General features: G+C 41.7%; 2 protein-coding genes and 1 pseudogene across 2 annotated transcripts; all 3 read left to right on the top strand.

Moving 5' to 3' along the window:
- Positions 1 to 3,890: 3,890 nt before the first annotated feature.
- LOC137296978 (uncharacterized) lies at positions 3,891 to 6,615 on the top strand. The gene is made up of 4 exons (XM_067828911.1): positions 3,891 to 4,072; positions 4,656 to 4,735; positions 5,400 to 5,642; positions 5,830 to 6,615. Exons 2-4 carry the CDS (start codon positions 4,678 to 4,680, stop codon positions 6,048 to 6,050), a joined length of 522 nt encoding a protein of 173 aa, XP_067685012.1. The 5' UTR covers positions 3,891 to 4,072; positions 4,656 to 4,677; the 3' UTR covers positions 6,051 to 6,615.
- A 4,527-nt stretch (positions 6,616 to 11,142) lies between these two features.
- Positions 11,143 to 11,903, top strand: LOC137296584 (uncharacterized). Its single transcript, XM_067828399.1, has 3 exons — positions 11,143 to 11,215; positions 11,319 to 11,561; positions 11,683 to 11,903. The coding sequence occupies exons 1-3, from the start codon at positions 11,143 to 11,145 to the stop codon at positions 11,901 to 11,903; spliced, it is 537 nt and encodes a 178-aa protein (XP_067684500.1).
- Positions 11,904 to 15,863: 3,960 nt separating this feature from the next.
- Positions 15,864 to 26,004, top strand: LOC137296586 (uncharacterized; annotated as a pseudogene).
- The last annotated feature ends 430 nt before the right edge of the window (positions 26,005 to 26,434 follow it).

Genomic DNA, 26,434 nt, shown 5'->3' on the forward strand with positions numbered 1-26,434 from the left:
CAGTGTTGGGGAGCCTCCATATTCTCCGGAAAGTTCTTGGTGGGTTCGACTAGGCAGTGTTTCCTGGGAGAAGTCCCATTCGCTGTCTGGGCTGCGTGTAGAGGGGGCGAGGGCCCTGAGCTGATGATGAGCTTGACCAGCCTGACTGTGCCAGGATCACCCGAACCCTCTCTGCTGCATTTTCATTCTAATCTGTAAAATAATAATAATAATAATAAAAAAGGCATACGACTCTGTCCCTCACGAATAGATTCTGAAGTCTCTTCAGTGTATTGACCTCCCTGAGCGACTACTTCATTTACTCAAGTCTTTAATGAGTTGCTGGTCGACTCAACTTGAGATGTACTCGCAAGGAGAGGTGCAGACATCGGAATCTATTCCAATCAGAAGGGGAATATTTCAGGGGGACTCCTTCAGTCCATTGCTTTTTTGTCTGTCTCTAAATCCTTTGCCAGGATCACCAGAACCCTCTCTGCTGCATTTTCATTCTAATCTGTAAATAATAATAATAATAATAATAATAATAATAATAATAATAATAATAATAATAATAATAAGGATCACCCAAACCCTCTCTGCTGCATTTCTATCTCAATCTGTAAAAAAATAAAAATAAAAAAAATAATAATACATTTCCTAAAACTGCTGAAAGCACACGTACAGTTACCACAACAAGCCGCAAGATCGTCAGAAATACACTCAGTTGGGCCAGCGAGAGCCGTTAGGTCAACGAAAGCACGCTCGTGATTCACATGATTCTTATCAACAACTTCACATTAGACAGCACAGTTCTGTTAGCTATGTCCTTAGTACTTTTGACGATCAGACAAAATCTGAGGGGTCGTTGTGCCGCATTCCGATGATCATCGACTATTTTGTGTTGTGTTTCCCATGGGTATACTGATTTAGATCAGGAAAAGGATTAACTCTTGCATTACATCAACATGCAATGGTTTGGGTGATCAAACTTGACTGTATAAAACTTGAGGTGGCGCTATATCCAGTTTGGCTATTTATGTCCAGGGAATTATAATTATATTGAGAAAGGAAATCCTATCTGGTGGTATAACCAGTTTGGAGTTATAACGGACGCCATAACCGACTAATCTGCTGGAGAGTGAGTGTGTGAATCGAACCTTGGTCGAAAAAATGAAAGGTGACAAATTCTGATCAAGTGCATTCTCACTATTACACGAACTGGATATAACAGAGAATTAAGGTGAGGGTCCAGTGTTCAGTCGCTGACTGCGTGTGTGCCACCGGTATATGGCTGTTCATGATGTCAACCACTGGATCCTTATTATTTAGCGCCGTTGTGGTATAGATGGACTAATTCTGGGTGTTGTTCTTCGGAAAAGTAGACTCAAGTTTTGTTAAGAAGATCTGTAAAAGTTTTAAAAGAACCCATTTTCACTGTATGTATGCATGCAAGCATAGGAAAATGGGTTCTTTTAAAACTTTTACAGATCTTCTTAACAAAACTTGAGTCTACTTTGAGTCCACTAGGCGTACCGACTTTATTGTGGCTCTCTCATCCTAACGAGGTACCCATTTGACAGCTTGGTGGACTGGGACACATAGTCACAGCACTTTGTTTAAGTTTACTGCACGTTGCCGTACCCGCAACTAGGTGTATACACGTGTTCATGTGGCCACCATCCGGTCATATACCAACGGATTCGTGGGTTCTTTTAAGTGCACAGGGTTGTGTACTGTACACTAGGGGTTGTGACAATACTGAAAGAGTCTGCACACAAAGTTGACTCCAAGGTTTTTACACCCGGTCACAGGTGGGCTCGATCCCGAAACCTCAACCTCGCTGGATCACTAGCCTGGCTCCTTAGCCAACTCGCCCACCATGCCTCGTGCTTGTAATTATATATCGCTACGAGTTTCAAAGCAATAATACTATACTTAAAAGCCAAATAAACGCAATTTTCGAAAAAAATGAAATCTCTTAAAAGTAAACGTTTATGTTTATGTCTTCTATTTAAAAACTTGAAAAAAAAAGCCAGAGTTGCGGTTCTTTTGTTCTTCACTATATATCTCTATGTAACTAATCAACTTTAATATTTAGCATTTGGTATATATTTCAGATCTCTGGGAATATTTTAGTGTCACTTTTCTTTGGCCAGTCATGTATGTTTAGCTAGTTCATTTCAAATTCCTTGTGACAGCAACATTACCCGAATGTTCAATCAGAGTAATAATTTTATGTTACTTTTGAGTTTCTGATTTGGGATTTAATGCAGCTAGGTTTTTTTAATAGATTTTATTACATAACCAAAAAGAAAATAATCCCATTTGTGATCATTAAACACTTTTCAGAAATATAGTTGCAAATATAAGGTGAAGATGTGGTAATACGTACGTCAGAATGTTAACAAACATGTTTTCTACTTCACTTTAAGCAGATAAGCAAAAACAAAAAAAACCCCAACCCATCTATAACACGAGTTGGTCACGAATGCAGTCATGTGATAGATACAACTCCGCTATCAATGAACCCCGTCAAATGGTTCTTGCTACAACCACGAACACGCGTACGGCTATCGTACGGCTGTCGTACGGCTAATTTGAAGGACCACATATTGAAAAAGAAACGAGCGAATGGTAGCTGATTCCGCCTGCATTGGGACTTACAGTGTGTACATATTAAATAACTGACTGGACAATTCTTCAAGTGTTTTTATTATTATTTATTTGTTTTGTAACATATCTTACATTGTTCATAAAGTGCAAAGGATCAAGGCAACAAAATGTGTATTCATGGTACTGACACAAGCACCAAAATTCGAAAATTCAAGTTAGGCATCACAAGTTACATCTGATTGAACACCTGAAAGATACTTGAATATTTAAATCTGAGTATAGTTGGTGAATGTCAGCTCAAGTCTTGCCGGAATATGCAGAAGAAAGAGGACCATCACGTGACCCTTAAGTGAGTATCACTGCCAAATAAGGAATGACCAATCATGAAAATCCAGTTTATACAGCAATCGGAGAAAGACAGAGTCCGTGTTGGACAGGGTGCACTGTACCACATTTGGTTCCCTTATTTATAATAGGTACTGAGAAAATCGGCTCCCATCAGGGATACCGTGCATAAAGTTAAGAAACACATAACAAGGGCCATAACTCTGTAAATAATTGTAAAACGGCTGCCGTTTTTGAATTTAATCGAGCATCTGTGTCCTGAAAATACATTACATTACACATTTGGTTTCTCTATATATGATTTGAGAAAATCTGTCCGTATTGGGGATCCCGTGTACTAAGTGAAGAAACACATGACAAGGGGCATAACTCTGGAAAGAAGAATCATAACACGGTTTCCGTTTTCGAAGTCCATCAAGACATTTATTTGGATCCCAATCCGTAACGGTTTTTCTAAAAATCTGTCCCCATTTTCTGGGAGGGAGGAACGGACGGACAGAAGGAGCTAAAAGCAATATTTCCCTGAGGTCTCGCACTTCGTGGCGGGGCATAGTTAGAGTGGTGTTACTGGTATTCTAAAATACAGTGTATTGCAGAGACTGTAACTGGTGATGTTTGGTTCAAACGCTACTGTGAGCAAGCTTGTCAAAATATACACTGCCATTTAGCTTGAGAGAGATGTTGACAGTTGAGATTTGTTGGGGTAAGCGGTTGACAGCCATGAAATAGACACACTTCACGACATCTAGGGTAACACCTTAACCCTTACAAGGAATAGATAAAGATTGCACCCCGAAAAGCTAACGCTCACCTGTTTCAGTGCCCGTGTTTGTGGTCATTGGTGAAGGCGCCCTACACCACATGGAGAGTTAAGATATCCTTGCATGATAGAAAAACATATCTGCTCTTTAGATCACAATATGGTCATTTCTCATACTGTCATTCAAATGTTCAAGAGCTGGTAAATTGTAGGTTACATTAAGTACGTGCGAGTGAAGTCACACTTATTCCATGTTCCGCCTTGTCTGATAACGGCTGTGGGAACGTCAGTGGGAACAACGTACTCTTCGTCCAAGAAGTCGTATCTCATAACTACCACAAGCACCTGTCCCGGAGCAGATACAGCGTTGGGAAGGTAAATGTTCGTTATATGTACCAGACTGTATGATACAATAATTAGAAGGAAGTGGAATAATATTCAACTAAGACATGCCAGAAGAATTATATGTGATGCATACATATGTATTCGCCATTTTGACTTCCTTCTAATTGTATGCTCACCGTGTAAATCTGACCTTTGAATAATATATGCTGTACATAAATTGATTATAACACACACAAACACAGACACAGTCAGAGAGAGAGAGACACACACACACAGACAGACAGACACACGTTCACACACTCATACACACAGACACACACGTGTGTGGTGTTTGTGCACATTCCATCTATATTAAGAACATATAACATTGACGAGTGAGACAGATATACGTAAATTAGGACTTTACATTAAAATGGAAGTGGTTGGCGTTTTAACTGACCATGCTTTTTAAAATCCATTCTAAGTGGGCGTTTATACCTCAGACAATATATTTGTAGTTAACTTGATATGTCCGTTCCAGTTTTGAGTAGTTTTCGGTCTATTTAAGATACAATATCTGAAATTTCGTTTCTATCATCTCCAACAGTGTAATGCATGGAATTGTTTCATGTAGACGTGGATCCTACAGACCCAGGATGAACGAGTGTCGGGTGTTGTGCTTGCTGATGGCGCTGATGGTCGCCCTGGAGTCATGTAAGCAGATCTCGCTTTTTGTATTATTGTGTTTGTTGGGTCTTTTGTGTGATTCTGTCATGTGTTTTGCAGGTGGATGTTGTATTTTGTATCGTCGACGTTATGGAAGTATGTGCTGTTGTGATTGTGCAAGAGAGTGAGAGAGAGAGAGAGAGAGAGAGAGAGAGAGAGAGAGAGAGAGAGATGCTGTTGCTGTTTTGTGAGAGAGAGAATGAGTGCGTTTTGTTGTGTCGTTTTGTCTATTGTATTGTGTTGTACTATTTTGGCTGTGATGTCTGTTGTGTGGAGTATATAGAGAAAGAGGGAGATTTGTTTTGTTGAAGAAATAGGTAAGTGAGTGAGCTTTAAATAAACTAAGGGATCGTTCATAACATAATCTATGGCTAGCAGCGGTAATGATTTTAAAAGGGTCAAGTGATAAGAGAACATTCCAACCACAAGACCACCTACCGCTTCCTTTGGAAATAAGGGTGGACCGATAAACAGGTTTGGGTGGAAAGACGGGTGTAATGAGGAGCATGACCAGCTTGAGGGAGAGGGGTGTGGTAGATGAGTGTTGGGGTATTTGTTGCCACCGGAAAAAAGTGTGGGGTGGACTTTAGAGTAACGTGAGGTGAACTTCACAGTCTTCACCCATAACTTCATCTCTTCGATCTGATTCTAGCATCAGCACTGATTTCACCCAAAGACGACGTCAACCCCATTTGTTTGACGACGACGCAGACACTGATCGCCCATCCGACGAAGTGTGCCCAGTACTACAACTGCAGTGCCCCCGCCGCTAAACTAAACTGGGAGAAAAATCTACAGGAGTGTCAACCGCCTCAAATGTACAATCCCGACACACAGAGATGTGAACACTACAGCATGGTCCAGTGTGGCAACAGAGCAGAACCCCTGGGGAAATGTTAGTATCCTGGCTTCTAATCTCTACCTTGAATCCAAGAGAATGAACATTTGTTCAACATCGCACGCAGCAGTATTCCACTTACATGTCATCGTATCTAAATTGCACAATCGGTGCTCATGATGTCGACCACGTGATTGTTTACAACCTTGGACAATTTTTAACCTTGTGTTATGTCTGTTTCCAGGTGAGTATACCAGATACGCATGTCTCGGGGGAAAAGACTGTGGCCCTCCCTGTTACATCAACAGCCCCTCCTGCAGGAACCGTCCCGACGGCCTCAACGCCTACCCAAATCGTCCCGGCTCCGGTTACTACACCGTGTGCGTGAATCAGAGACTGGTCTACACCGGGGTGTGTGGCGATTCTAAAATCTTTAACGCTACACTTCGTGCCTGCAATTGTTAGCAAATATATGTTGTTGTAAAATCACACTGAACATAAAACATAGAAGATACCAATATTTCCTTATTCACCCTTATTCTCTATCGGGTAACTCTAAGATCCGGGTTAGAATTGATCATCAGTAACTCATGCTTGTCGTGAGGGGCAACTTACGAGATCATGTTGTCAGGCTCGCACATGTTATCGCTTCCTAATTGCTTATATCGATGCTCATGTGGGAGACTTAACAGAAAATTCTACCAGACACCGGGACTGGTAACTTTGAAAACGTATTAATCTTTTCCCGAAGTTGCCAGACCAACTTTCATATTTCAGCTCAGCAATAATATGTGTGTGCGCGTGTGTGCGCACGCGCGCGCGTGTGTGTGTGTTGGTATTTGAGTGTCTTCCCCATTCATTTAGTACAATCTCACTAGTTTTGATCATGAAACAATGTAAATGCTACTTACTATATTTTTCAATATTTTATTTCACATTTTATTTCATAACTGGTAGGATCTTAGTATCAAGATATCAAACATTGTTCATACTGATTTTCAAACTTTATTAAAGTGCCTTGAACACTCTCGAGAAGCTTCTTGTTACTGGTAGACTGAAAACTCAGTCTGGATGTGATATATTTAGTTCCCAGGTGAGTATGACCTGTACCATTGTCCGTATAACTGTGAGCCACCGTGGGACTTCTACCGCCCCTCCTGTAGGTACGTCTCTGACGGGCCCCACGCCGGCAAATAGAAAACGAACAGTCGTCACTACCATGTGTGTTTCAATCAACGATTGGGCATGTGTCTCATTGTACCTGGCGGGCCGAATGTGTTTAACGCCAACACTTCGCATGTGCGTTACTCAATATATGGTTTGAAGATAAAGGAAATCAAAGCTTATGCCAGGAATGGATGGACCAAATGTAACCCACCAAAGGGTAAATGAGTTCAGAAAACTGAAACAGACTCCTCTTGAACAGTGTCATTGATGTCTTTAACTCTTTCAAAAATAATCAGCCCTGAACTTAAGCGATAATTTAACTTTATAATGAGAAGAATCTTTTTGATACAGAACGAAACATCGCCACAAACTTCAGATCCCCTGACCTTCATCTGACCTAGTAATTCACTCGACCCAAAGGTGAAGGGGTGGTTTAGTGGTTTACACTTTCGTTAGTCACGCTTAAGAGTCGGGTTCGATTCCCACTTGGGTACAATGCATGGAGTCTGTTTCTGGTGTCACCAACAAGACATTATCTACATTTGTCCCCATCTGCATCAATGGGTAGAATAGGTCTTCAGCAACTCATGCTTGTCACAAAAGGCGACTATGCTTGTTGTGAGGCGACTAACGGGATCGGGTGGTCAGGCTCTCTGACTTGGTTGACACACATCATCGATTCCAAGATCCACAGATCGATGCTAATGCTGAATTGTCTGTTCTAGACTCGATAATTTACAGACCGTCGCCATATCGGTGGGATATTGCTGAGTGTGGCGTAAAACTAAACTCACTCATTAATTCTTTGTTCGTGCTCTTCCCAATGTACTTCCAGTAACCATGTACTTGGTGCTAGGTTGCCGGTGAGGTAGCCAAGTGGTTAAAGAGCCACGCCGGGTTCGATTCCCCATGAATATACCGTCGTGGTATTCCTGGAATGGTGACGAACTCACTCACTCACCACATGGATACGATGTTTGGAGCCCATTTCTGGTGTCATCCCGAAGTGATATTGCTGGAATATTACTAAAAGCGGCGTAAAACTCATTGTAACTGACGTTTTTCTTGTCAGTTGTGAAGAATTCATGACAACCCGTCAAATGTTTTACATAGTGTCTTAAAATTGTGTTTTCGTGGAAAAATGCAAAAACTGAACAGAATGAGAAACTCATTTTTGTCTCGAGTAGTCATGCATGACATTTCCAAATCAGCGATTAATTTTGAATATGATAGAAACAGCGATGGTACCAAGTGGCATATGCCACGAACACATGTAATGGCAAGTCAACTGTTGACGATACACGGGAAAATATGGCTATAAGTCGTGCGCATTCTACTGGAACCTTTTGCAGAAATACATTTTCAGAACCAATTTGTGAGCTCATGAACACATGATCACACTTGGACGTTGTCAGGTCATTATGTCCATGCCCTCCAGGTCTTCCTAATGATATACAACATGATATACAACATGATATACAGCATGATATACAGCATGATATACAACATGATATACAACATGATATACAGCATGATATACAGCATGATATGCAACATGATATACAACATGATATACAGCATGATATACAACATGATATACAGCATGATATACAGCATGATATACAACATGATATACAGCATGATATACAGCATGATATGCAACATGATATGCAGCATGATATACAACATGATATACAACATGATATACAACATGATATACAACATGATATACAGCATGATATACAGCATGATATGCAACATGATATACAACATGATATACAACATGATGTACAGCATGATATACAGCATGATATACAACATGATATACAGCATGATATACAGCATGATATACAACATGATATACAACATGATATACAGCATGATATACAACATGATATACAACATGATATACAGCATGATATACAGCATGATATGCAACATGATATACAGCATGATATACAACATGATATACAACATGATATACAACATGATATACAACATGATATGCAACATGATATACAACATGATATACAACATGATATACAACATGACATGCAACATGATATACAGCATGATATACAACATGATATACAACATGATATACAACATGATATACAACATGATATACAGCATGATATACAGCATGATATGCAACATGATATACAACATGATATACAACATGATATACAGCATGATGTGCAACATGACATACAACATGATATACAACATGATGTACAGCATGATATACAACATGATATACAACATGATATACAACATGATATACAGCATGATATACAATATGATATACAACATGATGTACAGCATGATATACAACATGATATACAACATGATATACAACATGATATACAACATGATGTACAGCAGGATATACAGCATGATATACAACATGATATACAACATGATATACAGCATGATATACAATATGATATACAACATGATGTACAGCATGATATACAACATGATATACAGCATGATATACAACATGATATACAACATGATGTACAGCATGATATACAGCATGATATACAATATGATATACAACATGATATACAGCATGATATACAACATGATATACAACATGATTTACAGCATGATATACAGCATGATATACAACATGATATACAGCATGATGTACAGCATGATATGCAACATGATATACAGCATGATATACAGCATGATATACAACATGATATACAACATGATATACAACATGATATACAACATGATATACAACATGATATACAGCATGATATACAACATGATATACAACATGATATACAGCATGATATACAGCATGATGTACAACATGATATACAGCATGATATACAACATGATGTACAACATGATATACAGCATGATATACAACATGTCTGTGTAGTTCGCTTCTGCGTGTCCAGTTAAGACTTGCTGGCCGTTATTTTCCCGTGTCCGTTCCCGTATGGGTATACGTCATACGTCATACGTCATACGTCATTTTAGCCACAGAGTTAACATATGTGTACTGGACATAAATAATTAGTGATATGTGTAAATTTGGATAATATGAATAATGACCTATTTATTCATTGACACACTGATGAAATATCAATCTTAAAAATACCAATATCCCTGACGTAGTTTGTCCAGCATGTTGGTTGACACACGTCATCGATTCCAAGATACACAGATCGATGCTAATGCTGAATTGTCTGGTCTAGACTCCTCTTGAACAGTGTCATTGATGTCTTTTACTCCTTCCAAAATAATCAGCCCTGAACTTAGGCGATGATTTAACTTTATATCGATGCCTGATGGCTCTGACCTTAACTTCAATCCAGTTTATACAGCAATCGGAGAAAGACAGAGTCCGAGTTGGACAGGGTGCACTGTACACATTTGGTTCCCTTATTTATAATAGGTACTGAGAAAATCGGCTCCCATCAGGGATACCGTGCATAAAGTTCGGAAACACATAACAAGGGCCATAACTCTGTAAAGAATTGTAAAACGGCTGCCGTTTTTGAATTTAATCGAGCATTTGTGTCCTGAAAATACATTGCATTACACATTTGGTTTCTCTACTTATGACGGCTTTTGAGAAAATCTGTCCCTATTGGGGATCCCGTGTACTAAGTGAAGAAACACATGACAAGGGACATAACTCTGGAAAGAAGAATCATAACGCGGTTTCCGTTTTCGAAGTCCATCAAGACATTTATTTGGATCCCAATCCGTAACGGTTTTTCTAAAAATCTGTCCCCATTTTCTGGGAGGGAGGAACGGACGGGGAGACGGAGCTAAAAGCAATATTCCTCTGAGGTCTCGCACTTCGTGGCGGGGCATAATTAGAGTGGTGTTACTGGTATTCTAAAATACAGTGTATTGCAGAGACTGTAACTGGTGATGTTTGGTTCAAACGCTACTGTGAGCAAGCTTGTCAAAATATACACTGCCATTTAGCTTGAGAGAGTTGTTGACAGTTGAGATTTGTTGGGGAAAGCGGTTGACAGCCATGAAATAGACACACTTCACGACATCTAGGGTAACACCTTAACCCTTACAAGGAATAGATAAAGATTGCACCCCGAAAAGCTAACGCTCACCTGTTTCGGTGCCGGTGTTTGTGGTCATTGGTGAAGGCGCCGTAAACCACATGGAGAGTTAAAATATCCTTGCATGATAGAAAAACATATCTGCTCTTTAGATCACAATATGGTCATTTCTCATACTGTCATTCAAACAGTAAAGCCATAATCTATGGCTAGCAGCGGTAATGATTTTAAAAGGGTGAACCCATTTTGTTCTTGGTAACAAGAAGTGATAAGAGAACACTCCAACCACAAGACCACTACCGCTTCCTTTGGAAATAAGGGTGGACTGATAAACAGGGATGGGTGGAAAGACGGGTGTAATGAGGAGAATGACCAGCTTGGGGGAGAGGGGTGTGATAGATGAGTGTTGGGGTATTTGTTGCCACCGGAAATAAGTGTGGGGTGGACTTTAGAGTAACGTGAGGTGAACTTCACAGTCTTCACCCATAACGTCATCACTTCGATCTGATTCTAGCATCAGCACTGATTTCACCCAAAGACGACGTCAACCCCATTTGTTTGACGACGACGCAGACACTGATCGCCCACCCGACGAAGTGTGCCCAGTACTACAACTGCAGTGCCCCCGCCGCTAAACTAAACTGGGAGAAAAACCTACAAGAGTGTCAACCGCCTCAACTGTACAATCCCGACACACAGAGATGTGAACACTACAGCATGGTCCAGTGTGGCAACAGAGCAGAACCCCTGGGGAAATGTTAGTATCCTGGCTTCTAATCTCTATCTTGAACCCAAGAGAATGAACATTGGTTTAACGGTTTAACATCGCACACAGCAGTATTGGACAATTTATAACCTTGTGTTATGTCTGTTTCCAGGTGAGTATACCAGATACGCATGTCTCGGGGGAAAAGACTGTGGGCCACCCTGTTACATCAACAGCCCCTCCTGCAGGAACCGTCCCGACGGCCTCAACGCCTACCCAAATCGTCCCGGCTCCGGCTACTACACCGTGTGCGTGAATCAGAGACTGGTCTACACCGGGGTGTGTGGCGATTCTAAAATCTTTAACGCTACACTGCGTGCTTGCCAATGTTAGTAAATATATGTTGTTGTAAAATCACACTGAAAATAAAGCAGTTGAACCACGATGCAGCTATTTCTCATCTCTTAACCCTCGGGGCTACCCCATCGTGGGGAGTAAACTTATCACTAATATTGCCATCAGGAGTACATACGGGGAGGTAGAATAGCCTAGTGTTAAAGCGTTCGCTCGTCACGCCGAAGAACGGGTTCCATTCCCCATATTTCGCACAATGTGTGAAGCCCATTTTGTGGTTTCCTCCGTCATGATATTGCTGCTAATTACGGTAAAATAATAAGTCACTCAACCACTAACATTGAATGTGTGTCCAAAACAGAACCATATTATTAATATATATGATATAGGTGTCACAACGATTGATGTATTACATATACACACTTAATTAGATAATCAATATAGCGCTGAAACAAGCTTTCAGGACATCTGACATTGCATTTGCGTCAGTCATTGAACGTCAGATGACTAAAGATTTTGATGAGTGGCCAAATTAAAACGATATCAGTATCGCGTGAGTTCACCTTTATTCTCTACCGGGTAACTCTAAGATCCGGTTAGAATTGATCATCAGTAACCCATGCTTGTCGTGAGGGGCAACTTACGGGATCGGGTTGTCAGGTTCGCACATGTTATCTGTTCCTAATTGGTTATGTCGATGCTCATGTAGGAGACTTAACAGAAATTCTACCAGACACCGGGACTGGTAACTTTGGAAACGTACCAATATTTCGCCAAAGTTGCCAGACCAACTTTAATTTCATATTTCAGCTCAGCAATAATGTGTGTGTGTGTGTGTGCGTGCGCGTGTGTGTTGGTATTTGAGTGTCTTCCCATTTCACTTGGTACAATCTCCCTAGTTTTGATCATGAAACAATGTAAATGCTACTTACTGTTTTTTTCAACATTTAATTTCACATTTAATTACCGTTAACTTCCTAACTGGCAGGATCTTAGTATCAAAGATGTCAAACATTGTTCATACTAATTTTCAGACTTTAAGTAAAGTGCCTTGAACACTCTCGAGAAGCTTCTTGTTACTGGTAGACTGAAAACTCAGTCTGGATGTGATATATTTAGTTCCCAGGTGAGTATGACCTGTACCATTGTCCGTATAACTGTGGGCCACCACGTGACTTCTAAAGCCCCTCCTGTAGGAACGTCTCCGACGGGGCCCACGCCGACAAATAGAAAACGAACAGTCGTCATTACAATGTGTGTTTCAATCAGCGATTGGGCATGTGTCTTATTGTACCTGGCTGGCCAACTGTGTTTAACACGACACTTCGCATGTGCGTTACTCAGTATATGGTTTGAAAAAAAAAAGAAATCAAAGCTTATGCCAGCAATGGATGGACCAATTGTGACTCACCAAAGGGTAAATGAGTTCAGAAAACTGAAACAGACTCCTCTTCAACAGTGTCATTGATATCTTTTACTCTTTCAAAAATAATCAGGCCTGAAATTCTGCGATGATTTAACTTTATAATGAGAAGCATCTTCTAGGGACAGACCGAAACATCGCCACAAACTTCAGATCCCCTGACCTTCATCTGAACACGTAATTCACTCGGCCCAAAGGTGAAGGGGCGGTTTAGTGGTTTAAGCTTTCGTTAGTCACGCTTAAGACCCGGGTTCGATTCCCTCTTGGGTACAATGCATGGAGTCTGTTTCTTGTGTCGCCAACAACGACATTATCTACATTTGTCTCCATCCGCATCAATGAGTAGAATAGGTCTTCAGCAACTCATGCTTGTCATAAAAGGCGACTATGCTTGCCGTAAGAGGCGACTAACGGTGGTCAGGCTCTCTGATTTGGTTGACACACGTCATCGATTCCCAGATACGCAGATCGATGCCAATGCTGATTTGTCTGGTCTAACTTCGATTTTTTACAGACCGTCGCCATATAGGTGGAATATTGCTGAGTGTGGAGTAAAACTAAACTCACTCAACAATTCTTTGTTGGTGCTCCTCCCAATGTACTTCCAGTAGCCATGTACTAGGTGCTAGGTTGACGGTGGGGTAGCCAAGTGGTTAAAGAGCCACGCCGGGTTCGATTCCCCATGAATATGCCGTCGTGGTATTCCTGGAATACTGCCGAAAGCGGAGTAGATCTCAACTCACTCACTCACTCACCACATGGAAAAGATGTTTGAAGCCCATTTCTGGTGTCATCCCGAAGTGATATTGCTGAAATATTGCTAAAAGCGGCGTAAAACTGATTGTAACTGACGTATTTCCTGAAAAGACTGTGTTTAGTTCGGACCGGCTTCACACCGACTAAAAAGTCCGAATTAGACAGCAGCCTGAGTTAGACAGAAATTAGTTATACGGATGCCTGATGGCTCTGACCTTAACTTCAATCCAGTTCATACTGCAATCCGAGAAAGACAGAGTCCGATTTGGACAGAGTGCACTGTACCACATTTGGTTCCCTTATTTATAATAGGTACTGTGAAAATCTGCTCCCATCAGGGATACCGTGCATTAAGTTAAGAAACACATAACAAGGGCCATAACTCTGTAAAGAATTGTAAAACGGCTGCCGTTTCCGAATTTAATCTTGCCATTTGTGTCCTGAAAATACACATTTGGTGTTTGGCATAACTCTGTAAAGAAGAATCATAACACGGTTTTCGTTTTCGAAGTCCATCAAGACATTTATTTGGATCCCAATCCGTAACGGTTTTTCTAAAAATCTGTCCCCATTTTCTGGGAGGGAGGAACGGACGGGCAGACGGAGCTAAAAGCAATATTCCCCTGAGGTCTCGCATTTCGTGGTGGGGGGATAATTAAAGTGGAGTTACTGGTTATTCTAAAATACTGTATATTGCAGAGACTGTAAATGGTTATGTTTGTTTTGTTACTGTGAGCGAACTTGTCAAAACGCACATTGCCATTTAACTTGAGAGAGTTGTTGACAGTTGAGATTTGTTGGGGAAAGCGGTTGACAGCCATGAAATAGACACACTTCACGACATCTAGGGTAACACCTTAACCCTTACAAGGAATAGATAAAGATTGCACCCCGAAAAGCTAACGCTCACCTGTTTCAGTGCCCGTGTTTGTGGTCATTGGTGAAGGCGCCCTACACCACACGGAGAGTTAAAATATCCTTGCATGATAGAAAAACATATCTGCTCTTTAGATCACAATATGGTCATTTCTCATACTGTCATTCAAATGTTCAAGAGCTGGTAAATTGTAGGTTACATTAAGTACGTGCGAGTGAAGTCACACTTATTCCATGTTCCGCCTTGTCTGATAACGGCTGTGGGAACGTCAGTGGGAACAACGTACTCTTCGTCCAAGAAGTCGTATCTCATAACTACCACAAGCACCTGTCCCGGAGCAGATACAGCGTTGGGAAGGTAAATGTTCGTTATATGTACCAGACTGTATGATACAATAATTAGAAGGAAGTGGAATAATATTCAACTAAGACATGCCAGAAGAATTATATGTGATGCATACATATGTATTCGCCATTTTGACTTCCTTCTAATTGTATGCTCACCGTGTAAATCTGACCTTTGAATAATATATGTTGTAGATAAATTGATTATAACACACACAAACACAGACACAGTGAGAGAGACACACACACACACACTTTCACACACTCATACACACAGACAGAATCACATACACATGTGTGTGGTGTTTGTGCACATTCCATCTATATTAAGAACATACAACATTGACGAGTGAGACAGACATACGTTAATTAGGACTTTACATTATAATGGAAGTGGTTGGCGTTTTAACTGACCATGCTTTTTAAAATCCATTCTAAGTGGACCTCAGACAATATATTTGTAGTTAACTTGATATGTCCATTCCAGCTTTGAGTAGCGCCAGTCTGTTTAAGATACAACACCTGAAATTTCGTTTCTATCATCTCCAACATAGTAATGCATGGGATTGTTTTCATGTAGACGTGGATCCTACAGACCCATGATGAACGAGTGTCGTGTGTTGTGCTTGCTGATGGCGCTGATGGTCGCCCAGGAGTCATGTAAGCAGATCTCGCTTTTTGTATTATTGTGTTTGTTGTGTCTTTTGTGTGACTCTGTTATGTGTTTTGCAGGTGGATGTTGTATTTTGTATCGTCGACGTTATGGAAGTATGTGCTGTTGTGATTGTGCAAGAGAGAGAGAGAGACACAGAGAGAAAGAGAGAGAGAGAGAGAGAGAGAGATGCTGTGTTGCTGTTTTGTGTGAGAGAGAATGAGTGCGTTTTGCTGTGCCGTTTTGTCTATTGTATTGTGTTGTACTATTTTGGCCGTGTTGTCTGTTGTGTGGAGTGTATAGAGAAAGAGGGAGATTTGTTTTGTCGAAGGAATAGGTAAGTGAGTGAGCTTTAAATAAACTAAGGGATCGTTCATAACATAATCTATGGCTAGTAATGGTGATGATGTTAAAAGAGTCAACCCATGTTGCTCTTGGTAACACCGATAACACGGTAACATAGGGTGATAACGCCATGAAACGTTTGAACACATTGTACCCGTGTGGGAAATCCGAGTGATAAGAGAACATTCCAACCACAAGACCACCTACCGCTTCCTTTGGAAATAAGGGCAGACTGAAAAAAACAGGTTTTGGTGGAAAGAGGGGTGTAATGAGGAGCATGACCAGCTTGGGCTGCAGACCCTCCTGCAGTGTTGGGGTGCATGTTGTCGCCGGGAACAAGTGTGGGGTGGACTTTAGAGTAACGTGAGGTGAACTTCACAGCCTTCACCCATAACTTCATCACTTCGATCTGATTACAGCATCGGCACTGATTTCACCCAAAGACGACGTCAACCCCATTTGTTTGACGACGACGCAGACACTGATCGCTCACCCGACGAAGTGTGCCCAGTACTACAACTGCAGTGCCCCCGCCGCTAAACTAAACTGGGAGAAAAACCTACAAGAGTGTCAACCGCCTCAACTGTACAATCCCGACACACAGAGATGTGAACACTACAGCATGGTCCAGTGTGGCAACAGAGCAGAACCCCTGGGGAAATGTTAGTATCCTGGCTTCTAATCTCTATCTTGAACCCAAGAGAATGAACATTGGTTTAACGGTTTAACATCGCACACAGCAGTATTCCACTTACATGTCATCGTATCTAAATTGCGCAATCGCTGCTCATTGTTTACAACCTTGGACAATTTATAAGCTTGTGTTATGTCTGTTTCCAGGTGAGTATACCAGATACGCATGTCTCGGGGGAAAAGACTGTGGGCCACCCTGTTACATCAACAGCCCCTCCTGCAGGAACCGTCCCGACGGCCTCAACGCCTACCCAAATCGTCCCGGCTCCGGCTACTACACCGTGTGCGTGAATCAGAGACTGGTCTACATCGGGGTGTGTGGCGATTCTAAAATCTTTGACGCTACACTTCGTGCCTGCCAATGTTAGCAAATATATGTTGTTGTAAAATCACAGTGAAAATAAAGCAGTTAAACAACGATGCAGTTATTTATCAGCTCTTAACCCTCGGTGCTACCCCATCGTGGGGGGTAAGCGTATCACTAATGTGACCTCCAGGAGTACATACGGGGAGGTAGAATAGCCTAGTGTTAAAGCGTTCGCTCGTCACGCCGAAGAACGGGTTCCATTCCCCATATTTCGCACAATGTGTGAAGCCCATTTTGTGGTTTCCTCCGTCATGATATTGCTGCTAATTACGGCAAAATAATAAGTCACTCAACCACTAACATTGAATGTGTGTCCAAAACTTAACTATATTATTAATGTATATAATATAGGTGTCACAACGATTGATGTATTACATATACACACTTAATTAGATAATCAATATAGCGCTGAAACAAGCTTTCAGGACATCTGACATTGCATTTGCGTCAGTCATTGAACGTCAGATGACTAAAGATTTTGATGAGTGGCCAAATTAAAACGATATCAGTATCGCGTGAGTTCACCTTTATTCTCTACCGGGTAACTCTAAGATCCGGTCACTGGATTGTCTGGTCTGTATTGTTTATATACAGATACCATATACCTGGAATATTGCTGAATGCGACGTAAAACTAACTAACTATTCTCAAGAGAATCCCGTATTCGACGAGGCATGCTCCTAATAAAATGTCACTGTCAGTTTGTTTCATCCCATCCCACTCTTCCTTCTGGGCAGTCCCAAGTTCCATCAGAGAGGTCGGTGGTTGTTGCCAGTGATATGCTAGCCCAGTAAATATATCCCCGACATGTTCAATGATTGACACGTCTGGACTAAGTGCTGATTTTTTGTTGTTATTAATGTGTCCCCCGATGTGACATTGTTGGAATTTTACAAAAAGTGGCATAAAACTAAACTCACTCACTTACTTACTCACTCACTCACCCACCCACTGACTGACTCAGGAATTTACACTATGGAGTATCTCCCTTAGATGTACATTTCTTGCAGTGTAATAAATTTTAATTGCAGTATTTTATTTCTGTTAAAATTCGGTTGAAGTTCATTACATTGTGTTGTAACAATAATTAGCTGTAAGCAGCCGTGATGTATGTAGTAATGCGCATGTTTCGAAGTTATCGACATGTTGGCCTGTTGTTTGCACAACATGTATAACGGTGTGAACAAAGAGTGACACTTATCATCAGCGTGGAACCGTAACGTTAACGGGGAATCTGACTCGAAACAGCAATCAGATATTCTAAACACCTGTCTCACAACTGTTGCAAACTGTGAACAATACATCCATGAAGAGTGAAAACATCCAATCAGCAGAAAAGGTGATAGGCCCTGTTCAAAATGTCCTGCATGTTATATACTCAGAGGCAAAAGTCATTGTTACAGTATTTCATCGGTAATCTTGTGAGTGAATTGTTGGATTTGAACCCGAGAAAGAGTGTTTCAAAATAATCGCACAAAAGGAACCAAGAAGATGTTAGAACTGCACGAAGTTTGCTGGAAGCATGACCTATTCGAGGAAATTGCAGAGGTCAGACTGCCAGACACTTATCATTTCTACTGAATGATGCATTAAGAAGTGGAGAAAATACATCCATTTATTGTTCCGGACTTGCCAAATCGGGGAAAATGCTATAGGTATGCTTCAGTCTGGTGCTCGTCAATCCAACATAATAGAAACACCATTGGGCACTTGTGGTGACGTTTTCACCAAATCAAATTGTAGACCGTTCATTAGTGGCCCCAATAGCGACCCGACGTCATGACTGAAGGATTCGAACCACACACCAGCGACATAGGTTCCAGACAGCAAACATTACAGCGGTCCCATACCGGGGGACAGAGGAGTGTCTGCGGGAACAGTTCGACGACGTCTACGTCAACCGTAGAAGATGACGAGCCACTGCTGACGCCAGAACATCAACGTTGACGTCTCCAGTGGAGCAGACACTTTCGATGTGGAACACGTGTGTGGGATAGATGATTACCGTTTATCAACGTTTTCGTCCTCACCGAGCTGGGGACCTATCACGTGAACTAAGCTGTCACCCACTGAACACGTCTGGGGCGAAATGGAGTGACGTTTACGACGTCGTCCGAATCCTTAAACAACTCCCCATAAAATCCGCCAGGTTCTTGGACTCGCATATGGTATAATCTTACCCAGGAAGGAGCCTGGCCTGCATGACTGCACCAGGTAGGCACGCTCGCTACTGATAGTGTGAAGTTGTGGACTCGCCTGGGAACACAATCCTGTGTTGTGACTCATTTCTCAATGCCATATGTGTTTTCTGTACGTTATCATGCCTTGCTTTGAAACATTGATCTGCACATATAATAAAATATCCGTTGTGGCAGTCAAAGTTTAACAGTGACCCGTGTGTGCGTGCGTGTGCATGTGTGTGCATTCGTGCTCGTTTTGACAATTTTGGGGATTACATTTTCTTAGTAAAGTGCAAATACATGTTGGTTGAGTCCTATTCACATTCAAACTCAAACCGTCAGTGTGAGAAGGCCGGCCTCCAGCTCACTGTCAGTGAATATAATCACTCCATCACCAGGCTTCCAGAGAAATGGTACAGATCACTTTCTCTGTACCATCTGTTACTCGTTCAGAACAGCTAGTTGATATTTGGAACAGACTCGACTGTGTGACTGCAACGTATTGCTTAATATTACCATACACTGTATGTAATATTTTTGTTATATACTTCGCGCACAGGGTGGGTGGGGGTGAGGATGGGGGGCGCCGTGGACTCAAAATACATTAAGTTAACGCACGGGCTGCTGACATTTCCCATCGTCCCTGCGAAGGAAGAATAAACCATAGCATGATCCTACTTACCAACTTTTGGCTTGGCTACTGGCTATTTGTATTTGCCGCAATCAGGATCAGACAATCCAGTGATTGACACCATGGGCATCCATCTATGTAACTGGGATGACGTGTATTAAGCAAGTCAGCGAGCTTGACCACCCGATTCCGTTAATGGCCTTGTACGACCAGCAAGTGTTCCTGAAGATCAGGTCTTCACGGGTTCCTGCGTGTCAGTGTTACACATCACACGATTCAACTGACAAACTGAAACACGCGTCAGCTTCATCATGTTCAAGCACACCATAACCGTGATATTGGAAGGTGTTGACAACGTAACGTAAGATTCTTACCGGCTGCTGAATCAATGTGTCTTTACACCATTGGATCCATTATCAGTTGTCATATCTGCCGGTAACACTTGGCTGGGTGCCGGAGAGATGACGAGTGCTTGACATCCTGTTGTTACATCATGTAGAACTCATCAAGTTGTCCACAACGGCATCGTCGGCGTTACGGTAAGTCCTCTTTCTGCAGTATCTGAGTTTTGATGGCAAGTAAGTCAGCGACAGCTACACATTAGGTTAAGATCATTTGACGACAAAGGAGTCAGTATGGTCGCTGCTTTAGTCTTGAGATCATGTGAAGGCGAAGGAAACAGTACGATCATGTCGTTGATACTAGATTAAGATAATTTGATAGCGAAGGAAACAGCATGATTGTTTCGATAGCAATGGATTAAGATCATTTCATAGCGAAGTACACAGTATGAACATAGTCTTGAGATCATTTGATGGCGAAGGAAACAGTATGTTCGTTTTGATAGCACTGGATTAAGATCATTTGATGACAAAGGAAACAGTATGACCATTTCTTTATTACTGGATTAGGATCATTTGATAGAAAAAGAAACAGTATGATATTTCGATAGCACTGTATCAAGATAATTTCATAAACAGTAAGCAGTATGATCATTCAACAGCACTGGATTAAGATCATTTGATGGCGAAGGGAACAGTATGTTCGTTTCGATAACACCAAGATCATTTGATAGCAATGGAGCTGGTATGATCGTTGTGTCAATATTTGCACTATTTCGTTTGACAAAGACACGTGACTTGACATATTTGCCCACTCTATAAAACTTTTGCTCGAATTTCGTGCTTCGTGTCTTCATTGTGATGGTGATTGCCATGAGCATGTGTAAGTTGTAAATTATCACATCTTTCTTTAAAGGGTAGGGTTGCCTAATGGTTAAAGCGTTTGCTTGCCACGCCGAAGGCCAGGGCTCGATTCCCGACAAGGGTACAATGTGTGAAACCAATTTCTGGTGTGTCCCACCGTGATAATGCTGGAATATCGCTAAAACCCAACTCACTCTTTCACTCACTTTCTTCTAAGCTTGGGTTTGAGGAGCTGGAGAGAGATGCTTGATGTGAGGGTGGGTTGTTGGTGTGAGAAGTGGGTCAGTTTAAAAACGAGTACTTTTATGAGCATACGTGTTTGATGATTGAAATAAAAGGCTGAGAGGGGTATAGTGCGCGCAAAAGGTGTGTGGTGATGAGAAAGTGAGGTGAGTTGGATGCAGTTATTTACAGAGGGGATCAGTGATTGCGAGAGAGATGCTTTGTTGGTGAGATGGGTGCAACAAGAAGAGCGCGGTGAGAGCGACAGGGCTGCACTGAGTGCGTGAGGGTTGCAATGATTGTGAGATGGGTCCAGTGAGCACGAGGCGGGTGGGATGATAAAGAGAGGGGTGCGATGATGGCAAGAGGGGCTTAGTTGAAAAGGGGGCCAGGATGCAATTGACAAGAACGAGTCATGAGGACTCCAAGTGCTTCACAAAAACGTATTTAACCTGTCACTTTCCACTCATTCCAGCAACAGCTCTGATGGCACTAAGAAGTAACGTGAACCCCATTTACAACACTACGAAGGACACGCTGATCGCCCATCCAACTAAATGTGCCCAGTACTACAACTGCAGTGCCCCCCGCCGCTATACTAAACGGGGAGAAAAATCTACAGGAGTGTCAACCGCTTCAGCTGTACAATCCCGACACACAGAGATGTGAGCACTACAGCATGGTCCAGTGTGGCGACAGAACAGAGCCCCTGGGGAGTTGTAAGTATCCTGGCTGATCGTTCTTTCCAACAGAAACCAATAATATGGATACAATCCATTAACATTATTAAACTGCTGTAATTCATTCAGTGCAGTGTTTTAAGTAACTATGTACTTTAGAATGAACAACTGTAACTGTATGTCGGCTCCTGGATCTTCTGTCAGGGACAATACAGAACTGATAAGAGACATGAAGATGCCACTGAATTCGAATCACTGTTTAGACAATATGTTTTAAAAATAAAATATACTTTGTATAAAGTTTTATATGTTATGAATATCATATGTTTCAATTTTGATCGAAAAAGAAATACATATTTCAGAAAATTCTAGCGGTGCACTCATTACATACGATACACTAGTTTTGACACTTGCAGTATTTTTTTTTGTTTCTGTTCACTGGAATATTTCAAACGGTATTTCTAGTAAAAGTAAACATTGTGAATCCTTTAATTTCATGAAATTGTAAAGTCACGTGCATTTCTTGACTTTGTAGCCTAGAAAAATGAAATTCTGTGAATGCACGTGCAGACACAACACCATGAAGTCAAGTGATGCATGTTTGCCTAAACACCGAGAAGTTTAATTGGCAAAAAACAAATTGATGTTTTCATTTTGATGACCTTTTTGGAAATGCAAATTCTTCTTACAAATGAAGAACGTCAACGTGCTATTGGGAGGCTTCATGCTGGTCAGTCTGTGCTCGCTGTTGCAAGAGCCTTTAACTGTTCAAGACAAACAAATTTTAATCTCCGGATGAGAATGCATCAAACGGGAACAGTTGCAGATCGCCCGAGGCCAGGAGCGTGACGTTTGACGTCACTCCGGGAAGATGCAACAATACGATTACGTCATCTTCGCAGCAGATTTGTCACTGCAACTTGTTTGGTAATCCGACAAACTGTCAGAAATCGCTTGCGTGCCGCCGGATTTGCACCCGGTGGAGCCCATAACGCCTCTTCATAGCCGTAACCGACTTGCGTGTGCCACAAGACGCATAAGGTTTATAGTGGAATTCAAATGTCTTCAGTGACGAATCTCGATTCAACTGGTGATTTGCCGGCGGCAGGGCCTGTGTGAACCGAGGTGAACGTCACGCTCAAGTCTGCGTCCGTGAAGTTGATCGATGTGGTAGCAGTAGCTTCGTGGTTTGGGGATCTTTTTGCGCACACGGACAATTGACTTATTTTAACATATACTCTTCACAAATAAATAAATAAATAAATAAATAAATAAATAAATAAATAAATAAATAAATAAATAAATAAATAAATAAATAAATAAATAAATAAGAAACGCGAAATGAAATTAAAAAATGATACAATTTTGTACACATATGTAAATTCAAACATTGTTTTTTTGTTGCACATTGTTTCTGGAATGTTTTAGAAGATTATGCTTGACCAAAGACTAACAAAAACTATTTCATGATATGCGTGGATATCATGCAGCACGAATATCAGGCATAGTGATTGTTTCCCGCGTGCAAAGCATGAGTACAACATGTGACTATGAAAGACCCAAATGAATCTCACAATTTCATCCACGAATTTTGCAAGTACTGTACATGAAAATGGGACGTCTCAACGCTGCCAATCGAAATCAGGCAGTTGGAATCAGGCAAGTTTGCGAATGAAAGAGTGGGGTGGCAAGGATCTTCAATGTTCATCCCAGCGCTATAATTCGATTGTCAATTTCGTCAAACAAATTCGACAAATGACGGTCCAAGATCATGAAGACCTAGAGTCACCACACCTGCCCAAGATCGGTACACCCTACAAACCTACCAACGTGACAGCCATCATACCGCCCGGGACACAGCACAAGAACATTTTGGAACCCGAAGAGTGTCCTATCAGACAATCACGAACCGTCTCCGAGAAGAGGAAATACGTGCCAAACGTCCAGAAGTTGCCCCCTCCTTGACACGATTACATGGACGTCGACGAGTTAGATGGTGTAACACGGTGCTGCCATGGAACCTGGTAAACTGGTGGCGCATATATTTTAGCGATGAATCCCGTTATCTCCTCAGGCAGGGTGATGATAGAGACCGTGTCTACAGACGGCGTCATCAACGGCCAATCGATACATCGACAAGATTCTCCGTCCGAAAGTCCTTCACCTTGTTGACCATCAACGGCAGCTCTTCCAACAGGACAATGCCAGGGCCCAGACAGCACGTGCCACCGAGGGCTACCTGGCCAATAACAACACCATTACCCTCCCCTGGCTCTCCAGATCCCCGGATCTAAACCCAGTCGAACACCTTTGGGATGAGATCGGTAGAGGGGTACGTCGAGGTCGTAATCCACCACAGAATCTTCAACAGTTGTTGCACATGCTGCAGGAGGAATGGAGAAGGATTCCACAACAAAACATCCAATTCGATTCGAGTTGTACCCAAGAGGTGTCGGGCAGTGGTGCAGCTGGAGGTGGTCATACAAGGTACTGACTTCAACACCACATGTTGGACAGCAGTAATGACTGTGATGAAATATGGACAAGATAGAAATGCATTGCTCCACAAAATTTCATTCATGCATCTTTGTATTCCCCTGATCTACACGTCCTTGAATAACACCAAATTTTCATTGATGTCTGCGTTTTGCGGGTTTTTTTGTAGGGTGTATTAAAATTATGATCCCTAAAATACTGAGAGTCAAGTTCTCAGTTTTGCTCAGTTCCCATTAAACAGTCTGTGATGAAAGTAGGCGTAGGATTGCTGCAAGTAGAGAGTCACTCACACATGCGCAGTTGGAACAGAGATTGGTGTTTGAGTGGAATCACATACCTCAGGCATTCTTTCAGACGCTAATGAACTCGATACACTGCATATGTGCAAGCTCACGAACTACTAAGAAGGCTGTCACTTTTCGCGCTCAGGGATATCTCCCTTTGACGGACTGTCATTCAATTTGAAAATCTTACAATTCAATGTCAACGGCATCTTTCCGCTATTAAATTGATAGTGTTTTCTGCTGAAACAATTATTAGACCAAATTTTGGTTGTCTTTTATTTAAAACCTTGATATAAACCAGACGTGCCTTTCTTTTGCCGTGTATCTTGAATCAGGTGAACAGTGTAGATGACTAAAGTTGGTGGAGATTATAACGTTTACTGAATCTGTATTTTGAGATACTCCAGGCATGCAGTTTACCAAAATAGGTCCTAAGTCATTATGTTGTTTAAACTCTCCAATCTCTTTTCTCAAATGGACAGACTACTTAGAATGTTTGGTCGAAATGCAGTGTTTGGAATATTCTCGTAAGTCTAAGTCCTGAATAATTGTGTTTTTTATGTTATTGTCACGACCTTGGTAATAGTAGTATATGATTAGTGATGTTATTGTATATGCATGTTATTCTGAACTGTGCGTCAAACTGGTTTTCACACTTTAACAGACTGTGCAGATCATTTATGAGAACCTTGCTGTTACTGGTATGAGTTCAGTTGAGAATTATCGCAGGATGTGATATGTTTGGTTTCCAGGTGAATATGACCGGTACGCTTGTGGTGGAGGACGATTCTGTGGGGCACCGTGTGAGGTCTTCAGCCCCTCTTGTAGGAACCTGTCCGACGGCCTCAACGTCTACAAATTTCGAGAGAACAGTCCTTACTTCATTGTGTGTGTCAATCAGCGACTGGTCTACATTGGCCGGTGCCCCGTCCTAGGAGCAGAACTTATCTTTGACGCAAATCTTCGCAAATGCCGCAATTATTAATTTTTTTTCAAGGAAATTAAAGATCATGCAAACAATTGTATATTTGTGTATCCTTCCAGGGGGTAAACGAGTTGAAAAACTAAACCTGATTCCTCCTAGGTCACGGAGACCCGTGAAGATCCGGGTCAGAAGTGATCTTCAGCAACCTATGCATGTCGCAAGAGGCGAGTAACGGGACTTGGTTGACACATGCCATCGTAGGCTGACACATGCCATCGTAGGTTGAGATCGTAGGTTGACACATACCATCGTAGGTTGGCACATGCCATCGTAGGTTGAGATCGTAGGCTGACACATGCCATCGTAGGCTGACACATGCCATCGTAGGCTGACACATGCCATCGTATCCCAATAATGGGATGCTTACGATGCTCACCGGATTGCCTGGTCCAGAGAAGGATATCAGGTCTTTAATATCTACTGGAAAGGA

This window comes from Haliotis asinina, chromosome 9, assembly GCF_037392515.1.
Source record: "Haliotis asinina isolate JCU_RB_2024 chromosome 9, JCU_Hal_asi_v2, whole genome shotgun sequence".
Lineage (NCBI taxonomy): Eukaryota > Metazoa > Mollusca > Gastropoda > Lepetellida > Haliotidae > Haliotis > Haliotis asinina.

Coding starts and splice junctions, on each gene's coding strand:
- LOC137296978 (XM_067828911.1), top strand. CDS start 4,678: ATGAACGAGTGTCGGGTGTTGTGCTTGCTGATGGCGCTGATGGTCGCC. Junction 4,736..5,399: donor GATGGTCGCCCTGGAGTCAT/GTAAGCAGATCT, acceptor ATCTGATTCTAG/CATCAGCACTGATTTCACCC. Junction 5,643..5,829: donor AGCAGAACCCCTGGGGAAAT/GTTAGTATCCTG, acceptor GTCTGTTTCCAG/GTGAGTATACCAGATACGCA.
- LOC137296584 (XM_067828399.1), top strand. CDS start 11,143: ATGGGTGGAAAGACGGGTGTAATGAGGAGAATGACCAGCTTGGGGGAG. Junction 11,216..11,318: donor TGTGATAGATGAGTGTTGGG/GTATTTGTTGCC, acceptor ATCTGATTCTAG/CATCAGCACTGATTTCACCC. Junction 11,562..11,682: donor AGCAGAACCCCTGGGGAAAT/GTTAGTATCCTG, acceptor GTCTGTTTCCAG/GTGAGTATACCAGATACGCA.